This window comes from Helicoverpa armigera, chromosome 23, assembly GCF_030705265.1.
Source record: "Helicoverpa armigera isolate CAAS_96S chromosome 23, ASM3070526v1, whole genome shotgun sequence".
NCBI classification, from domain to species: domain Eukaryota; kingdom Metazoa; phylum Arthropoda; class Insecta; order Lepidoptera; family Noctuidae; genus Helicoverpa; species Helicoverpa armigera.
In genome coordinates, this window is record NC_087142.1 from 4,589,937 (window position 1) to 4,606,844 (window position 16,908).

Consider the following 16,908-nt stretch of genomic DNA (forward strand, 5'->3'; position numbering starts at 1 on the left):
GTGCCTTTTTTGCGCAGACACACTCACATTCAAGACAGTTATTATTTCAATGTTCATATCTACCACTAATATGTTATGGTCTGGTGTTAAAATATTCAGATTCTCATATATACGAGTATATTCCACAATTATAACATAAAGATCTTACGACAGCATGGACAAAGTAACGGTCTCTCCACATTGTTCTATGGACTGCAGCATACTCAACACTTGGTCTTCGGAGACCGCTGGATGGAACGTGAAGGCGAGACGGAAGAAATTCTTGTAGTTACGTAGCGGGGAGTAAGCTACCATCAGCTGCGAGTTTAATGTTAGGAGCTCCTTTATTTTTGGAGTTATCTGGAGATGGAAAATTGTAGGTATTATTAAACGATATAAAGGTGTCGAATCCATATTTTAAGAAAAATAATTGTGGAATAAGAGGTAGAATAAAATGAGTCGATGGTTCGTCTAGCGTAGACCCGCCTTATCAATTCTCTAGTTGTGGTTGGGCAAATAGCCCAAGCGGGAATCGCAAACAAGGATAAAACATACAAACTTCATATTCTTAAATTTCATCCCCTTTTTTGAGTTTCCTCAAGAATCTTAAAAGTCGAAAACACATTTTTTCAAGAATACCATTTCCTTACCTTATGCATGGTCTCCCACCATCCCTGATCCTGTTCCCTCTCCCTCATAAACTTCGGAATATACCAGAAGCACACATTAGGGCATTGCAGTACTTCCGAAACCAGTTTGAAGCCATCCCTCTTGGCTACGGTGTTCAGACAGAACTGTGCTGTAGCCATCGTCTGGTCTGCTAGTTTGCTCAGACCCAGATCCCCTCGAGCTTTCCACATCATCCATAGTTTGAAGGCGTCGATCTGCGAATTGGTGATGTTACTCGTTAAACTAAGCATAATTGGTTTACATAGTAAAGGTTATATATGTATCTATCTATGTACATTTAGTAACATAGATTTACATATTCTGGATTGTGATCTCCAATTCTGTTATGAGCATCAGCCAACTGTCTGCGAATAAGTGCTGAGATTTCTGCTAAATAGAGAATACAGTTGCCTTCTTTATAAGTGCCTGATACATCTCAAACTTGATCTGAAGGATTTTTTGAGAAAACGATTTATGCATGCACGTTTAAATTGAAGCTTTTTATGCTTTTATTCTTAAGTGGCTGATGACCCATTCTTTATACATAGTATGGACTTTTACTGCCAAATATGGCACCTACCTTCCTCCCACACTGCACACTCTTGTCCCCGGTGTCATAAGACACGTCATAGAACTTGTCCTGTTGGAACAGGTACTGTGCTGCCGCAGAGTTCGCCTCGTGCAGCAAGCCCTTGTCTCTCACCATGAACACTGAACATTGCAGCGGAGCGCCCGCCATCTTGTGAGGGTTCCACGATATTGAGTTGGCTCTGGAATTTTATTGTGCATTTTTTAATATCTTCAAATTATTACATAGTATAAAACAAAGCTTTTTCTGTCTCTATATCTCTATGTCCCTTTGTATGTCATGTAATCTTCAAAACTACGCAACCACTTTTCATGCGGTTTTTTTAATAGTTAGAGTGATTGAACAGGAAGGTTAATATGTATAATAACATCCGTTAAATAGAGGGGAAATACTGTTATCCCGAATGAAGCTGGGGCGGGTAGCTACATATGATACTTTCAGGGGTATTTTTTTTCAGAAGCCTAAAATTTCCATAAGGTAAAATCTAATGAAACCTTCTGAGTTCTGAAAAAGAAGTGCCAGGAGATAGACATTGTGTGTCCAAAGTATGCCTGAATCTAAGAGCATACTTATAATGTTAAATTGGATATTTATACTGTACCTCTCTATGCCTTTGAGTTTGGTTTTGTATTTCGGTGAAAGCATTAAACTGCCTCCCCAGCAAGCCTGGAACATACATAAAAAAGAAGTTATAAAAATTATTATTGAAGTAGCCGGAAAGAAGAAAAACTTACTTGTCAAAATAGTCATTAAGCCGTTAGCAGCTTTGCCCAATCACTTTACGAAAACTCTAACTATCCCGAAAAACCTGCTTCTATAAATAGAGCTCTCTGGTATCTACTTCTTAAAACTAAATCCCATGGCAAATTACCCCACATAGCTTAGTCTACCACATTAATTGTTTTTTCAACTTACATCAACATGCATCCAAACGCCATGCTTCTCACACACATCAGCTACGGCGTCTAAATCATCAATTGCGCCCAACACCGTAGTCCCGGCTGTGGCATTCACGAACACAGGACATCTGCCAAGATCCAGTTCTTTCTGAATAGCTTCTTCTAGCTTGTGTATGAGCATCTGTCCTATGTCATTCGTTGGTATGATCCGAATGGATTCTGTGCCGAAGCCCAGCCAGTGAGCTGCTTTTTTGATAGCGTAGTGACTCTGAAAATGTTAGGGTAAAAACTTTCAGTGCAAATAATTGTTGAGCATTGAGGGCTTTTCTTTAGAGGGCTTTACAATCGTCTGTCCAGTATGAGACTCGGTAAGTCAAAAATCTCTAAAATTAATATTTGAGCTCATCATATCGTAAAACTCAAGTATAGTCTACAGCATATTTAAGTTATACGTTTTTGTCTCACAACTGTTGTGCAAAGTCTCTACGTTTAATTCTGAACTAAACAAAAATCACATCTTCAACCGTTTTCACAGCTGGGTAGGTACGTATTTTATTCTAGAGGTATCTATCACATACATATATAGCAATTCTCTAAAGCCAAAACAATAATGTCAAACTTACATCTTCAGAAGTAAATATGACCATCTCAGGCAGATTCCTCATGCCTTTGGCCTTGATGTCAGGGAAGGCTTTGTACCTCGCAGCCACCATCCCATAGAGTATGGATATACTGCCTCCAGGGCTGAAGATACCGTCTCCATTTGGTATCCCGAACAGTTTGAGTATGTGACCCAAGAGTTTTAGCTCAATGAGTGTGAATACTGGACCCACTTCAAATGTGTACCTGAAAAGTAGGAAAAAGTTTACAAACACCTATTTGCAACCCGAAGGTTTACTCGGAATTACCATGATTAAAGGTGCCCTCAATATAGAAGTCACTCCTAGACCAAGTGTTGTGACCACTGACCACTAGGTCATCTTTCAATTCTTTATTTACGATCGAAGTAATTTAACACTAAAACTACGTTTTCATGTCATGTAAGAGCTATGGACATAAAACCCCATTTTTATAGCTCTTTGTACACTTATTTAAAACGCCTTACGGTCGCCATGACCCATCACGTCTTGACTAGCTCATAAAACAAAGGGGGAGTCAATACTAGAAAGCGACCTATGCAGGTCATGTTTTATGAAAGTTTTAACGCTATTTAATAACTATAGAAGACAAGTCTTGCTAGTTCACAAATATTGCACATTGGCGAGAAAATATTCTAACTTAGGAACTGGTTACAGGTATTAACAAATTAGAAACTGCATTCTAGGTGTAAGGACGTTGCATTACTTGTTAACCTTATCCGCTGTTGGAATTACCTATTTATGGATAGATTGTGATTCTGATTGTGTAGAACCATCTGACTCTATTTAAAAGATTTTTTTAAACGCCTTGCTGTCACCCGTGTCTCATGTGCAATTCTTTAAACATTTGATTAAGGGGAGCATTCCTCGGTAAATGGGTTAATGGAGATAAGCGTGTTTAAGCAAACAAACTCCTGAGCCGCGTAGGTCTAATGGTTCCACTAACAATTCGTCCTGACGATGAATGCAATCTTTTCTTGGCGTTACTTGAAATAACTTCTTCGTGAGGCAAGAGCGGTACAAGATTTCCATCTGTCTCTTGGACCAAATCAATATAACGGCTTTCCATAACATTTAAATAATATGTACGTATACCTACTGACTAGTATTACAAGCTTCTGAGATCCATGCCCCGGCCAGCCCATAAGGGTCTGTGCCACAGAACAACTGGTTCCTGAAGGTAGCCTTGTGAGTCTTCACGCTGTACTTCAACACTTCGCGCACGCATTGCTCCAGGTCCTTGTCACTCACGCCCTTTGTCACGTCTAGGTCCAAAATTGCCTGAAACGAGAAGTTTTTTCTAACATTATTTTGGTAACGTTTTCCTAAAATCTTTGTTGATTAGTTTTCCTTTAGCGACTTTTTCTGCGTTCGCATCGTCGTCGTCCAAGCCTAAAAACTCAATTGCTGGACAAAGGCCTCGCCCATAGTCACTATAGGTAAGCGTGTTAGTAAGAGCAGTGTGGGATCCTTTTGGGCTTAAGAGATGCTGCTGCCCATCTCCAAACACGGCATTTAATATCCCACATGGCATATTATTTAGACGCGACAAATTTTAAAATGCTGACAACTTGAGCTGTAACACAAAAGTACCTAATAAAGATCGAATCGAATAGTAAAATAACTAAGACCTTTATGAGTATGTGAAGGCCTACAGCTCCTAATGAAATATCGCTTGTAATATTCTATCGATTTTGCAACAAGTTTCTGCTTTCAACGCTTCGCAATGAAGGTACAACTACGGCAAGGTTTGCGTATTAACATACTGGCCTTACATTTTAATCAGGTAAACCTTCTTGCCTAGAGACTTTGCCTATCTATTTTTACTTAAGTTAGGCGTCTTGTTTCTTACTTCACGTTAAGGAAGTAGGTATAGCTAAAGGAACAGTTGGTAATGCGGTTGGCAATTCTTTGTGAGACTGCTACATATAAGAAAAACTGATGTATATGTAGGTGTCGGCGAAATTAGGCTAGATATATCGTAGTTATATGATCATGTTTAACGAAGCTATAAACGCATGACCTTGTTATTATTGCTTAAAATGGATATTCTATGGAAAATTACTACCGTGTTTATAGGTAGATGAGATCGATCGGAGTGGCTGGATAAATACCAGTGTTTTTTTTTTTAATATGGGCTTCCGGATTCGTGCTGTCATACGATATCGATCAAGGCACCTAAGATCACCGGAAGATGATACGCGAAGAATGTGGTGCATGTGATATTTTTTATCAGTCTGCGAAGCTAGCAGAGCTTGGCAGTGGTTTGAATTATTGTAGGCTTGCAAACAATTACAAAAACACTTTCTTTTGAATTAAAAATAAACAAGATTTTACATATTTACTGTAAATTAACGCAGGTGTATTGCATTAGCTACGAAAATACTTACCGTTTTGTAGGATTTATTACAACTAAAATTTCAAGAAAATACCCTATTAGAACGACAAAACAATTGACAAGTACCTCCAATTCCTTCGGGTGTTTAAATCTTATTAGCGGAACACTATCAGCCCTTTCCTCTTTGACTAAACTGAGCACTTTATCTAAAAACGATGTACCGTTCGGCTCCATCGCTACACGATCACTCGGCGACACTTGCGTGTGCGCAGGCCAATAGAGAATGCCGTACTGGCACGGGCCAGACGCACAATGCATTCAACACAACAAACAATTTACATTGTTCAATCATATTTTATTGCACAAAGGTCAAATTAGTTTACTCTTCGTACTATCAACATTTATTGTAGGTAATTAAGAACTGTAATTGTTTGCAATGGGTGTCGGCCTATGTAATATTGCTGTGGGTCAAAGACATGAAAATAATCAACTGGGTATCTATGTACTTGTATTATTAATATATGAATATTGTGTTCATTAACGAGTAATCAGAATTGTAATGGAAAGTTATGACTAAATCATAACTGTTAAGTGATGGAATATTTTGTAAACAATGGGCAGCTTTTATTTATACGCACATACTACGGTGTACCTACCTACGTAATCATTGACGATTGGTAGTTTTAAATTGAAATAATGATTTGTATTAAATAGAAAAAAAATTAAAGGATTAACATGAGCCGGTGATCAGCATACACGAACCGCTCTTGCATTCGTAGTCCGCGTCTCCCGAAGTTTTTATAACATTAGACAGAAGTTAAGTTTTCTAAGAAAGAGTTTTAAATACAACACGAGATGAATACCTCTTTAGTCATATAACATGACATAAGTAAACTATTTGTCAAAAATCTAAATCAATGGTCCCATGTGCTATTTGTAGAGATATTTTATGTTTTCGGAAAGATACGATTACAAATATTATTCTACAGGGTGGCCTACTAGATTGCTGATGACACTAGGTTAAGTGTTAAGTGTTACAAATCATCCGGACCCCGCTCAAAATTCACGTTCATTCCGTACCAAAACAAAAAAATAAAATGAATTTCCTCAAGAACAAAAGAGGTGCCAGGAGAAACTCCACAAGTGTTATGGCAAGCACTGAAAAATGGAGAACCTACAGCCGGAGGATGTCACGTCGAGGTCAGGATATATTCGATGAAGAATTGGATGAATATGAACCGAAATATAAAGATGTTAAAAACTGGGTCGAGGAACTATTCGAGAGAAAGAGCGATGCTGACAAAGTTGACCAAGACATTGAAGTACAACTGACTAAGAAGCAGACTCTTATCCTATCGACTTTGGTTCCTGATGAAATTCTTTTAATAGACAAGTAAAGTATTTAATGTAATTGAGAAAATGTAATGTAGGGTTTAACTTTTCAGGATCATTTTCTGTTACATATCCTTCATACCTACCGTCTACCTTTCATATACCTACATTTAAAATATTAGTAGGTACACCGTAGTACATTTTTTTTTCATAAAAACTTTTTTTTTTCAGATTCGATTCAACAGATACGAAAAGGTTTGTTGGCGTTCTCCTCATGGCCGATGTTTCAGGCTATACAGCTCTGTCGGAAAGATATAATAACACTGGCAAGGGCGGCACCTATAGACTAACTGTAACCCTAAACACGTACCTCGGCGCACTCATCGAGCTCATCTATGGACACGGTGGTGACATCATAAAGTTCGCCGGAGACGCTTTCTTAGCACTTTGGAAAACTGATAAACGTTCATTTTTATGTCACACCATTCACACAGTTATAGCTTGTGCTCTAATTATACAACATTCCTATGCAGTATATGAAACTGATGTTAAAGTTAATTTAAAAGTAAAACTTGCCATATCTGCTGGCAATCTTATATTTGCGCCTGTAGGAACTGGAATAGACATGAGCTACATTATTTTTGGCTTACCCGTAATCGAAGCTAAAGCTGCCGAAAGTCTCTGTGCTTCGGGGGAAGTAAAATTGACCCCCACCGCATGGGGACATTGCTACTCCAGAAATTATGATCACATTATTCATGACAACGGATATGTAACAATAAAGTCTATTCTTTATGATCCTCATGAAAGCAACGTCACAAAACCATTCGCTGGCTTTGGAAATTTGGTCAGGCAAAACAAAAAGCCGTTCAGTGCAATAGAGAGTCTGCCTGATTTCATATTAGACTCATCGAAAAGTTCTAACGTTGCCGATGCTTTAAGGAAAAGCGAAGCACTTAACTTACGTAAAGCAATTTTGGTCGCTGAAGAAAAAAATATAGGATCTGAAATTCGCAGATTTATGATCAGACCAGTTCTGACTCAAGTTGATGCACATCAACCACTGGAATACCTGACTGAAATGCGTCAAGTTTCAATTTTATTTGTGACTCTTAAGCCAAGAGAATGTTCATTTACCCAATTAATAACAATTGTTAACAATTCTTATCAAATAACCTGTGAAATAGTATACAAATCAATGGGGTGCGTTAATAAAATAATTCTTTTTGATAAAGACGTCATGATTTTGGTCGTTTTCGGATTACGGGGCTTCAAACACGAATCTGAAGCTCAGGCCGCATTGAAATGTGCCTACAGTATAAAAAAATCCGTATCTGCACTGGATGGAGTTTTAGAAGTATCAATTGGTGTGACGACTGGTCAAGTATATTGTGGCGTGGTAGGTCATCCTCTTCGCAGAGAATTTACAGTAATTGGTGCTATTGTCAACAAGGCAGCACGGCTTATGTGTGGATTCCGAAATAAAATCACTTGTGATGAAACAACTTTTGTCAAAAGTAAAATGTCCAAAAACGGGTTTACACTTCAACCTACTATTGAATTAAAAGGTATTGTCAAACCTGGAAAAATATATGAATACTCGGAAGATATTAGAGTTAAAGAGATGTACGATATACCAATGATTCCCCCACTTCTTAATCGTGGTGATGAAATTGAATATTTTGACAGCTGGCTGGAAGATAGTAAGTCAACTTATAGAAGTTTTGATGCTCTCCTAATGGTAGGTGAATCACGAATCGGAAAAAGTAGATTGCTAGAATGGATGGCGCGCCGTGCCAAAAATAATGGATTTCGTGTATGTTCGTTAACCTTAACTTCCATACATTCTGCAACTGCCTATTTAGCTTTGAGCCAGATTATTAATCAAATACTTGAGCTTGAAGAACCTCTAGAGGCCTTTGCAAAAGAAGAAAAAATAGTGCAATTATTAAAAATCTACTCTGATGACCTATGCTTTTTGAATAATGTAATTAAAGTACGTTTCGCTTATTACGAAGGAGCTCATTCATTAGATGAAGCTAAGCGAAAAGAAAAGGCTAAATTCATGTTTCAGAAATTAATTAATGCGATACCAGAAACGATTGTCATATTTTTAGACGATTTACAAAATTTGGATTCATTTTCCTGGGAATACATATCATTGATGTTCAGCTCAATGAAAATATTTCTGGTCATATCCGTATCACGTGGAAAATTTAGTGCTGTACACAATTGGCTCTATAGTGTATTTATAAATAATAGTGTTAGGAAAATATGTTTAGGACCTTTGGAACCAGAATGGATCCCTGCTTTAGCTTGCCAAATATTAGACGTAGACGCTGTCTCGAATGACTTATGTGTTGCCTTACGAAATAAATGTAAAGGTATGCCGGGACTTGTTGAGAGCTTCATCATTCATTTATTTTCTACCGGAGCAATTGAAATCAATAGGATACAAGATACTGAACTAAGTGACTGGGAATCAGCAGACTTACAATTTCCAGATCCCGCTCTTCTACACCCACAGGCATTGGATGGTAAAAATCAAGATGACCTTGACAGACTCATACAAAATGATGCCAAAGAAGACATAGGCATATGTATAGTTACTGACGAACAAGAACTGAATACAAATATAAATGCCCACAATTTAGATGCATTAATTATGATACAAATTGATTCATTGACGCCTTATCAACAACTGCTTTTAAAAATTGCATCAGTAATAGGTAACTTCATACCGAGGGATCTCTTAGAAAATATCATGTATGAAAATAATGATATAGTTACAGCGAAAGCAATCAAAAGACTTTTTTCTTTACGAATCCTATCGTGTGCAAACGCGGACTCTATGTATAAATATGGTCGCAGAGGCACTTCTACTTCATCTATATTTCCCAGCAACTCATCCTATAATCCCAATCTTGTTTGTGAATGTAGTTTCGAATACGACTCAGAAAACGTTCACGATCTACCTAAGTATGCATTTTGTAAATTAATGCGATTCAGAAGCAAAAACTCGAGAAAAACATGTTACGAACTGTTACCAATTAATCAAAAAAAGGAATTTCACACACGGATTGTCAATTACTTAGAAAATAATAAACAAAAGTGCACAGACTGTGGTGGGACGGTTATGGTAGTTCAATCATTATTAAGTTTACATGGAGAAGAACCAGTAATTAGTCCCTCAAGTGATTCATCAGTTACTACCATAAGCAGAGACAAAAGTTCAGATGAAGAGTCGCAAGAAGATGAAGAAGTTACTTCTAAACAACAGAGCTCTATTAATTTATATCAAGCTAAATCGGAAACAAATGTTGTAAAAGAATCGTTACTAACAATCAAATCACCTAGTGAAATAAAGCTACCTAGCATTTCAAAAGAAAGTACACAATTTGATATGAGGCAATCTCAAGTAACACCTATTTTGAAAGCAAGAGGCAGTATGGATATAACAAGCACGGCTCAAAGCAACCAAAAATCAATTAAAAAAGTTACTATGACACACGTTTTTAATAACGAAACTAGTTCTGAAGACGTTATAAAATTTAAGATTTTCGATATGCTTCGTGAGGTCACCGAAGCCGATACTCCTAGTGACTGGCAGAACCTGGGTATTGTTGATAGTCAAGAAGTTTTCGAAGAAATTAAAAATGACAAATCGAAAAAAACTTTTAGCGTCAATATTGAAAAAGGTGTATCAGCAACAAATTTTGCCAGATGTACCTGTGCGGAGTTAAATATAACTATTAGTGAACAAGTTGTCCACCACGCACAACGTGCGGATTTAAAGTCAAAAGCTATCGAATTCCTGATTAAGTACTCTTATTTGTGCATCCTGAGCAATAATGTTGAAAATGTATTTGCCAAGCTCGATGAAGCCGAAGGGATGTGTTACTCAGTTAGCCACTTAGATAGTTTCGAAAAAAAGCGATATTTAGGAAAAATTTATTCACTAAGAGCTTCCGCGTGCCTCGTAATGGGAAATCTATCTGCAGCTAAAATTGAAACGGATCATGCAACACAACTTTATAACATCAATTTACATAAGGTCCCGGAATATTTAAAATTGAAAAATATCACAAAGGTTTTCAAATTTCAAAGGCAAAAACATCGTTTACATAAAGCAATACTAAAGTCAGACTCAGTGTTCTGTTTGAACACAGCCACTTTATTATACTCCATGCTGGGAGATGAAAGAGTAACAAGGATGACGGCTATCCGTGCCCTAAACATAGTACAAAATTTTGAGTGTTCCGTAGTGAATACATGCGACACGTATTGTAACGCTATACAAGTAGAATTGGACCGCGGCACACCAGAAGCTACTGCAGAAATAGAGCAAATGGCGGCCCACTCTTTGAAATCATTTGCTAACCCAATTCAGGCTGATGAACTTTTTGCCGTTGGAAAACTTTTTATGGCAACCTTTCGAGCTCGGATGGCCAGAGGTGAATTGGCGCCAACTATCCGCTCTGGCTTCCGTGCATTAGCTGTTAGTCGGTTCTTGCAAGCTGAAGATGTATCTTTGGACCTAATACCAGACTTATTCTATATTCTTCTTACCCGTCGGCGAATAACAGAAGCTATCGACATCTTGCAATTTGCCCTACGTGGTAATCAACAAGATCATATGTCATATGATTCTGAAACATGGTATTATGCTCTGTGTATGGATATGATACTAGATGCAGGATTTCAACTTGAGTCACCACAGGAGATAAGTCGGTTTGCTGAATATGCAATTAGTAGAGGTAAATCAGCAGGGCCTAGTCGACGCCGACTGGTTGTAGGACTGTGGACCTATTGGCTAAGAGCAGATTCAGAAAGGAAGGCGAAACGTTTCGAGTCTGAGGCTTTAAGTTGGGCATCACATCAAGATGATGGGTCGATGTCCACACTTTTGAGTTCAATGAGACTCGCTGAAGGGATGCTTGAAAGTTTGGCAAGAAAGATGGACGATTTGCGAAAGGTATCCAAGACTCCGTTATGAGAAAGTAAAGCTATGAGATACATATCCAAAAAGTGAAATTATAATAACTATTGATTTTCATTAGGTGGTGGATCTGATGGAATTACGTTCGATAGCGGACAGAGAACTAGCTCGGTTAGAAAACGACGCTCGTCAGTTGCGAGCCTTGTACCCTCGCTGGTGCCTACTGAGAGCCAACTCGTCAATGTTATCTGGCCGACATGCAGCTGCCACCGTCATCTTTAATCAAGTATGAAACTTTGCAACTTTGTCTGAAATAATTTATGAAATAGTATCATATCATATCGTTTATTGCATTCCATAATGTATTAAGAAGAGAGTATTAAGAATTTAGTTAAGTAGTATATCTCTACTTGACTTTCATTCCAAGTGGGATAAATTTATATTTTTATAATTTCGTCATTCCATCCAAATTTGCAGGCTTCAGAAGAAGCAAAGAAGATGCACAACCGCCTCGAGGAAGCCATGGTTCGCGCAACGAATACAAACTCAGTGTTCTGGATACAAAATGCGCGCACAGGACGATTCGTGAGTTGGCGGGAGGGTACAGAGTACGCACAAAATTCTTGGCACCAAATCATGTATAGAATCAGTACCACGAGACGATAAAATTTAATTAGTTTCAAGTTTACGTTCATATAAATCAAAATTCAATATTATCTATCCTATTCTCTGAAACGTGACCTCATCCGTATGTACCTACCCGTTTCTCCCATGGAATCAATTCAAACCTTTGGAATGTAAAACAGTAATTAAGCATAATGTTTTATACTAATAAAATAATATAAGTATTTTAAAACTTAACTTCTCTTTTTCTGTACCTAGTCAGTATTCATTTTTTTTATTTTAGTAAACCACTGCCTTTTGTTCGGTAAGATGTCATTTCGTACTATCCGGGTGCGGGGTGCGTAAAGTAGGTAGGACGTTAGCAAAGGACAGTGTCAAAAGATCTTAAAAGACGAGAGTTCCAAGTTAACTAAAAGCGTTAAAAACTTAACACTGTTGTCAAGTGTTGTCATCGGTGATAAAAACTTGATAACAAACAAAACTGATAACAAAGTTTTAGTAGAACTTTATCTCTCAATAACACGGCATTTATTGCGTAATTTTGTGCTATTCATATTATTTCATATGATAATCGCGACGTTGGGTGAACATACGTACCAAAAATGACCAGTAAAAACATTGTGTTTGTCGGAATAATCGCTAGTTCGAGTTCTCTAAACAAACTTGATATAAACTCCGGATACATTGCAGTTCAACATGGAAAGGTAAATACTAAGCAAATAACTTACTTACCCTATAAATCATACACCCCCTAAGACGACCCACTGACCCAAAAGAATACTATAATATTGACAAATGCATCGCTAATTATTGTAATTTTTTTAACTGTTCCAATTTTAAAAACATATTTCAGATTGTCAAAAAAGGTTCTACAGATGAGTTTGCCAAATCTGAGAAGGCTGGAGAATTCTCAAGCTATAAAATAATGAAATTAAGCCGGAACCAATTTATCATACCTGGGTTTGTAGACTGCCACACCCATGCTCCTCAGTTTCCTAATATCGGTCTAGGTTTAGATAGACCTCTATTAGAATGGCTAGCGAAATACACGTTCCCTCTAGAGAAAAAGTATAGTGACACAGAGTTTGCTGCTAAGGTCTACGACCAGGTAGTGGTGAGTAACTTGCCAATTAAATTGCATCACATACAATAAGTCTTTATAACAATTTTCCTTTTTATCTGTGGCTGTTAACAGTATCAGCCTATTAATTATCCTTAATAGAGGGCAAAGGCCTGAAGGTACAAGCTTCATTACTGCTAATTGAGGATACCATTGCCTAGGTATGAATGAATAAACAAAAGCCAGTTTTTACTGAATAGTCGAAATATTACATAAAATAATACCCTCCTTATGCAAAAGTTATATGCATGTAGTATATAACAAACATTCTAAGTCTTCTTACTGCATGATAAAACAAGAAAATTCTAAAATATGTTTTGCATCTATTTCAGCAACGGTTACTCACAAACGGTACCACAACAGCCTGCTATTTTGGTTCCCTACATGTAGAAGGAACACTGGAACTAGTCAAAAGTGCCATCAAGCACCACCAAAGAGCCCTTATAGGTAAAGTGAGCATGAACAAAGAAAATGATGCAGGGTACTACAATGAGACCAAGAAAGAGTTGGCTGATGTTGAAGAATTCATCCAAACAGTCATTTCTTATCAGGTTTGTGTCTCTTCCTATCAAACCAGTTCACTTGTACTGTTATCTTTGTTGCAAATAATATAAATAGTAACATGGAGGTCTCATTTGATTGAAGGTCAAGTATCATAAATAAAGAAAAAAACTCCACACTTTTCAGGAAGATTGGTCTCTGGTTCAGATTCCATATTTAAATCGACAGGGGATGGATAAGTAATATTTTTGATATGCATTTGTCTTCAGAATGAACTAGTGGAACCTGTGGTGACCCCAAGATTTGCAGTCAGTTGTGATAAAGAATTAATGGAGGGCTTGTCGAAAATAGCTAAGCAATATGATTGTCGGATACAGGTAGTAATTTTTAAAAGTAATCTTCAAAGTTACACTTCTTTACAAAAGAGTTTTAGTGATTTTATTTATATTTGCATTTTACTTTTTCAGAGCCATATATCAGAAAACCTATCAGAAATAGAATATGTATTACAAACAAACCCCAAATGCAAAACTTATGGAGATGTTTATGATGAAAGTGGTATATTTACTGACAAGGTAAGTTTGTACATTTTTTGGAGTTTTCACACATTAAGAACACACTGCAGCATGGGCGTAGGTTACCCTGCATATCAAGTCCTTTTATAAGAAATAATTTTGAACAAGTGCTTGGTAGTATTTAGAATTTTGACACCCTATTTTTTAAATTCCAGTATTTTTCTTATTGTCTACATTCTACATCAATGTTATTTGCTGATTTTTTTTTTACACGCAGTCAGACAACAAAGTGATCTTACAAGGTAAAAAATCTATACTGCCACTGGCAGTCTGCCAGTTCAGTATACTCGCTACACATAGCAATAACAATATTTCCTACTCACCTTCTCTCTTTGGGTTCCAGTGTATAATGGCTCATGCAGTTCACCTAACAGACGAGGAGTTGACCCTGTTGCCGAGGAGAGGAGTGTCTGTAGCTCACTGTCCGGCTTCCAATACAAGGCTGAGGTCTGGACTCTGTCCTGTTAGAAGGATTATCAATGCTAATATTACTGTTGGATTGGGGACGGGTAAGAAATTCTACTTCTTATTAAGGCTCAGGCTACTTGCTATTTAGTTCAACTTATACAATCATATCTAATACAAATTATATTTTTTGTTTATGCACAACAAAGTTGCTGTATGAAATTTTAATATTGTCACTACCTAGATACTACGCCACTATAGAATGATACAAAACTTATACTACCTACATAAATAGAAGGAATGCCATGAGACAGAATTTCAACATCACTCTTGTCGGAATCGTAATGAAAATATGTCATCTACAAAATACTAAATCCTGAACCACCAAATACCTACACTCAGAAGCGTACCCATTCATAAGCATGAAGCATTAAGTATAAACATTGACTTCAAATTACCTTTACATCCTACTATGGTCTTCTTCAGATGTGTCCGGTGGCGACAACGCATCAATACTGGATGCTATACGAAGGACTATGGACATCTCCATGTGTTTAGAGATGCAAGGCAGCCCCAACTACGCTCTGAACTGGAAGGAAGCTTTCTACCTAGCTACTTTAGGCGGTGCTAAAGGTAAAATTTTATTTCTTTCATACCCTCTACACTAGCAGCTTTATCAAATTATTGAAAGAACCGGACGAATTTTTATCTTTTGGTATTACTTGAGAGAACTTTTGCTATAGTGGCTTTACTTAAGAGTTATTAATTTCAGATTGCCCCTTAAGAACCTTGTGACCAGTTTTCTTTATGTAGGATACTTTACCATAAATTTGCTTTTTTTCGCAGCCTTGAACTTGGATGACAAAATTGGCAACTTCGATGTAGGCAAAGATTTTGACGCCTTGCTGGTAGATGTGTATTCTAAGGGTAGCCAAATTGACGAGTATGAAGGAGCTTTACCAACTACCACTGAAGAATATATAGTGGACTTGCTGCAGAAATTCGTATTCTTGGGAGACGACAGGAACATTGTACAAGTTTATGTGAAAGGAGAATTAGTGAAAAATCTTTTGTAACAATTTGTGGGTAAGATACATATTAGTAAGTAATTGAGATTATCAATATTTTATGCAAAGCACTCTTCCGTTGCCATCGTACGTCAATGTGATATTTACATTTTCTATAAAATATTTTTAGACACTATAAAATCAGTGTTGTTTTTATAAATTAGTCTTAAATAAAATCTTGGACATAAATAAAACTCAAAAGTAATTTGTTATACTTTTTATTCTTGTGTAATTCTTTATAATTTGTGTAGAAAAAATGTGCAAATATAATGTGAAAATACAAACTGAATTTACATAAGCAAATACCGTAAATACAATAATACTAAAGGAATTACATTTTAATATATTCCCTTATACACGCGACGAACATAATAATGCGAGTGTGACCTACGGGTAACACAGGCTATCATTGCACTCCTTGACGGCTGTTACATTTCCTAATAAAAATTAACATTAATTTACTATCATAGTATAAAACCGCTAGTAACACTGTTATAATTTTGTTAAAGCTCCGAGATCTGTTCTAACATTTTATGACAGAAAATAATACTCAAATGCAACTGGTGTCGTTATATACTTAAGTCGGTGGAATGATTAGATAAATGTATTCGAGGGTTAGTAATAAATTATAATTATAACATATAAACAGTCTTATAAAGTCAAAAATAATATTATACTATCTAAACTTTAGAGAAACTTATATTATTGTACAAAAATGTTACTAGTATTTAGTTAATATTGTTATACTTTAAAAAAATGTTAATTTATTAAAAAATAGGACGCACTTGAATAAAGACGAAAAATATAAGCTAACTTTTACAATTTACAAAAATTTAGTTTTGTCGCTATTGGTACCACAAGAGTACAGGAATCGTTTGACGGCTGTTCATAGTGTTTGTGATGTCAACAACGACAAGTCTTTTGATCTCAAAATCTACACATTAAACTACGACATTCGTTATCTCCTAACACTAATAATGAACACAGGAACTTGGACGTGCAAATCCAAAAATGCAAGCCAGGTATCAATTAATTTTAGATTCCTCTATCTGGCTACTATCGGGACCACTAGTTCAGTGGTCACCGCAGCCCTAACATTTGAATTTGATAATCGTTTACCAGTAACATATTCGTATACAGCATGGGACTATTCGTCACAAAAACCATGCCTGAAATGGGGAATACTATAGTTGACAACAAATAGGGTAAACTGGGTACGGTTGTGCCAGGGTA

General features: G+C 36.8%; 3 protein-coding genes across 3 annotated transcripts; 2 read left to right on the plus strand and 1 right to left on the minus strand.

Annotated features, from left to right (window-relative positions):
- Nucleotides 1–84: 84 nt before the first annotated feature.
- Nucleotides 85–5,487, minus strand: LOC110377216 (cysteine sulfinic acid decarboxylase). Its single transcript, XM_049837772.2, has 8 exons — nucleotides 5,239–5,487; nucleotides 3,874–4,055; nucleotides 2,760–2,982; nucleotides 2,153–2,404; nucleotides 1,839–1,903; nucleotides 1,229–1,418; nucleotides 630–863; nucleotides 85–339 (listed from the first exon to the last, which is right to left on the minus strand). The coding sequence occupies exons 1-8, from the start codon at nucleotides 5,428–5,430 to the stop codon at nucleotides 145–147; spliced, it is 1,533 nt and encodes a 510-aa protein (XP_049693729.2). The 5' UTR covers nucleotides 5,431–5,487; the 3' UTR covers nucleotides 85–144.
- Nucleotides 5,488–6,021: 534 nt separating this feature from the next.
- Nucleotides 6,022–12,225, plus strand: LOC110377224 (adenylate cyclase type 10). Its single transcript, XM_021336018.3, has 4 exons — nucleotides 6,022–6,505; nucleotides 6,676–11,419; nucleotides 11,505–11,669; nucleotides 11,861–12,225. The coding sequence occupies exons 1-4, from the start codon at nucleotides 6,210–6,212 to the stop codon at nucleotides 12,047–12,049; spliced, it is 5,394 nt and encodes a 1,797-aa protein (XP_021191693.3). The 5' UTR covers nucleotides 6,022–6,209; the 3' UTR covers nucleotides 12,050–12,225.
- Nucleotides 12,226–12,447: 222 nt separating this feature from the next.
- Nucleotides 12,448–16,006, plus strand: Dhpd (Dihydropterin deaminase). The gene is made up of 8 exons (XM_021335977.3): nucleotides 12,448–12,711; nucleotides 12,861–13,121; nucleotides 13,460–13,678; nucleotides 13,898–14,005; nucleotides 14,096–14,203; nucleotides 14,547–14,712; nucleotides 15,095–15,241; nucleotides 15,455–16,006. The coding sequence occupies exons 1-8, from the start codon at nucleotides 12,610–12,612 to the stop codon at nucleotides 15,682–15,684; spliced, it is 1,341 nt and encodes a 446-aa protein (XP_021191652.3). The 5' UTR covers nucleotides 12,448–12,609; the 3' UTR covers nucleotides 15,685–16,006.
- Nucleotides 16,007–16,908: the final 902 nt, after the last annotated feature.

What these genes read in the sequence shown, in the direction of transcription:
- LOC110377216 (XM_049837772.2), bottom strand. Translation starts at nt 5,430, where the DNA reads ATGCATTGTGCGTCTGGCCCGTGCCAGTACGGCATTCTCTATTGGCCT. An exon ending in AACACCCGAAGGAATTGGAG is followed by an intron (nt 4,056 to 5,238) that starts GTACTTGTCAAT and finishes TTCTCGTTTCAG; the next exon opens with GCAATTTTGGACCTAGACGT. An exon ending in GGTGGGAGACCATGCATAAG is followed by an intron (nt 340 to 629) that starts GTAAGGAAATGG and finishes TTCCATCTCCAG; the next exon opens with ATAACTCCAAAAATAAAGGA.
- LOC110377224 (XM_021336018.3), top strand. Translation starts at nt 6,210, where the DNA reads ATGAATTTCCTCAAGAACAAAAGAGGTGCCAGGAGAAACTCCACAAGT. An exon ending in AGATGGACGATTTGCGAAAG is followed by an intron (nt 11,420 to 11,504) that starts GTATCCAAGACT and finishes GATTTTCATTAG; the next exon opens with GTGGTGGATCTGATGGAATT. An exon ending in CCACCGTCATCTTTAATCAA is followed by an intron (nt 11,670 to 11,860) that starts GTATGAAACTTT and finishes CCAAATTTGCAG; the next exon opens with GCTTCAGAAGAAGCAAAGAA.
- Dhpd (XM_021335977.3), top strand. Translation starts at nt 12,610, where the DNA reads ATGACCAGTAAAAACATTGTGTTTGTCGGAATAATCGCTAGTTCGAGT. An exon ending in AGGTCTACGACCAGGTAGTG is followed by an intron (nt 13,122 to 13,459) that starts GTGAGTAACTTG and finishes CATCTATTTCAG; the next exon opens with CAACGGTTACTCACAAACGG. An exon ending in GTGGTATATTTACTGACAAG is followed by an intron (nt 14,204 to 14,546) that starts GTAAGTTTGTAC and finishes TTTGGGTTCCAG; the next exon opens with TGTATAATGGCTCATGCAGT.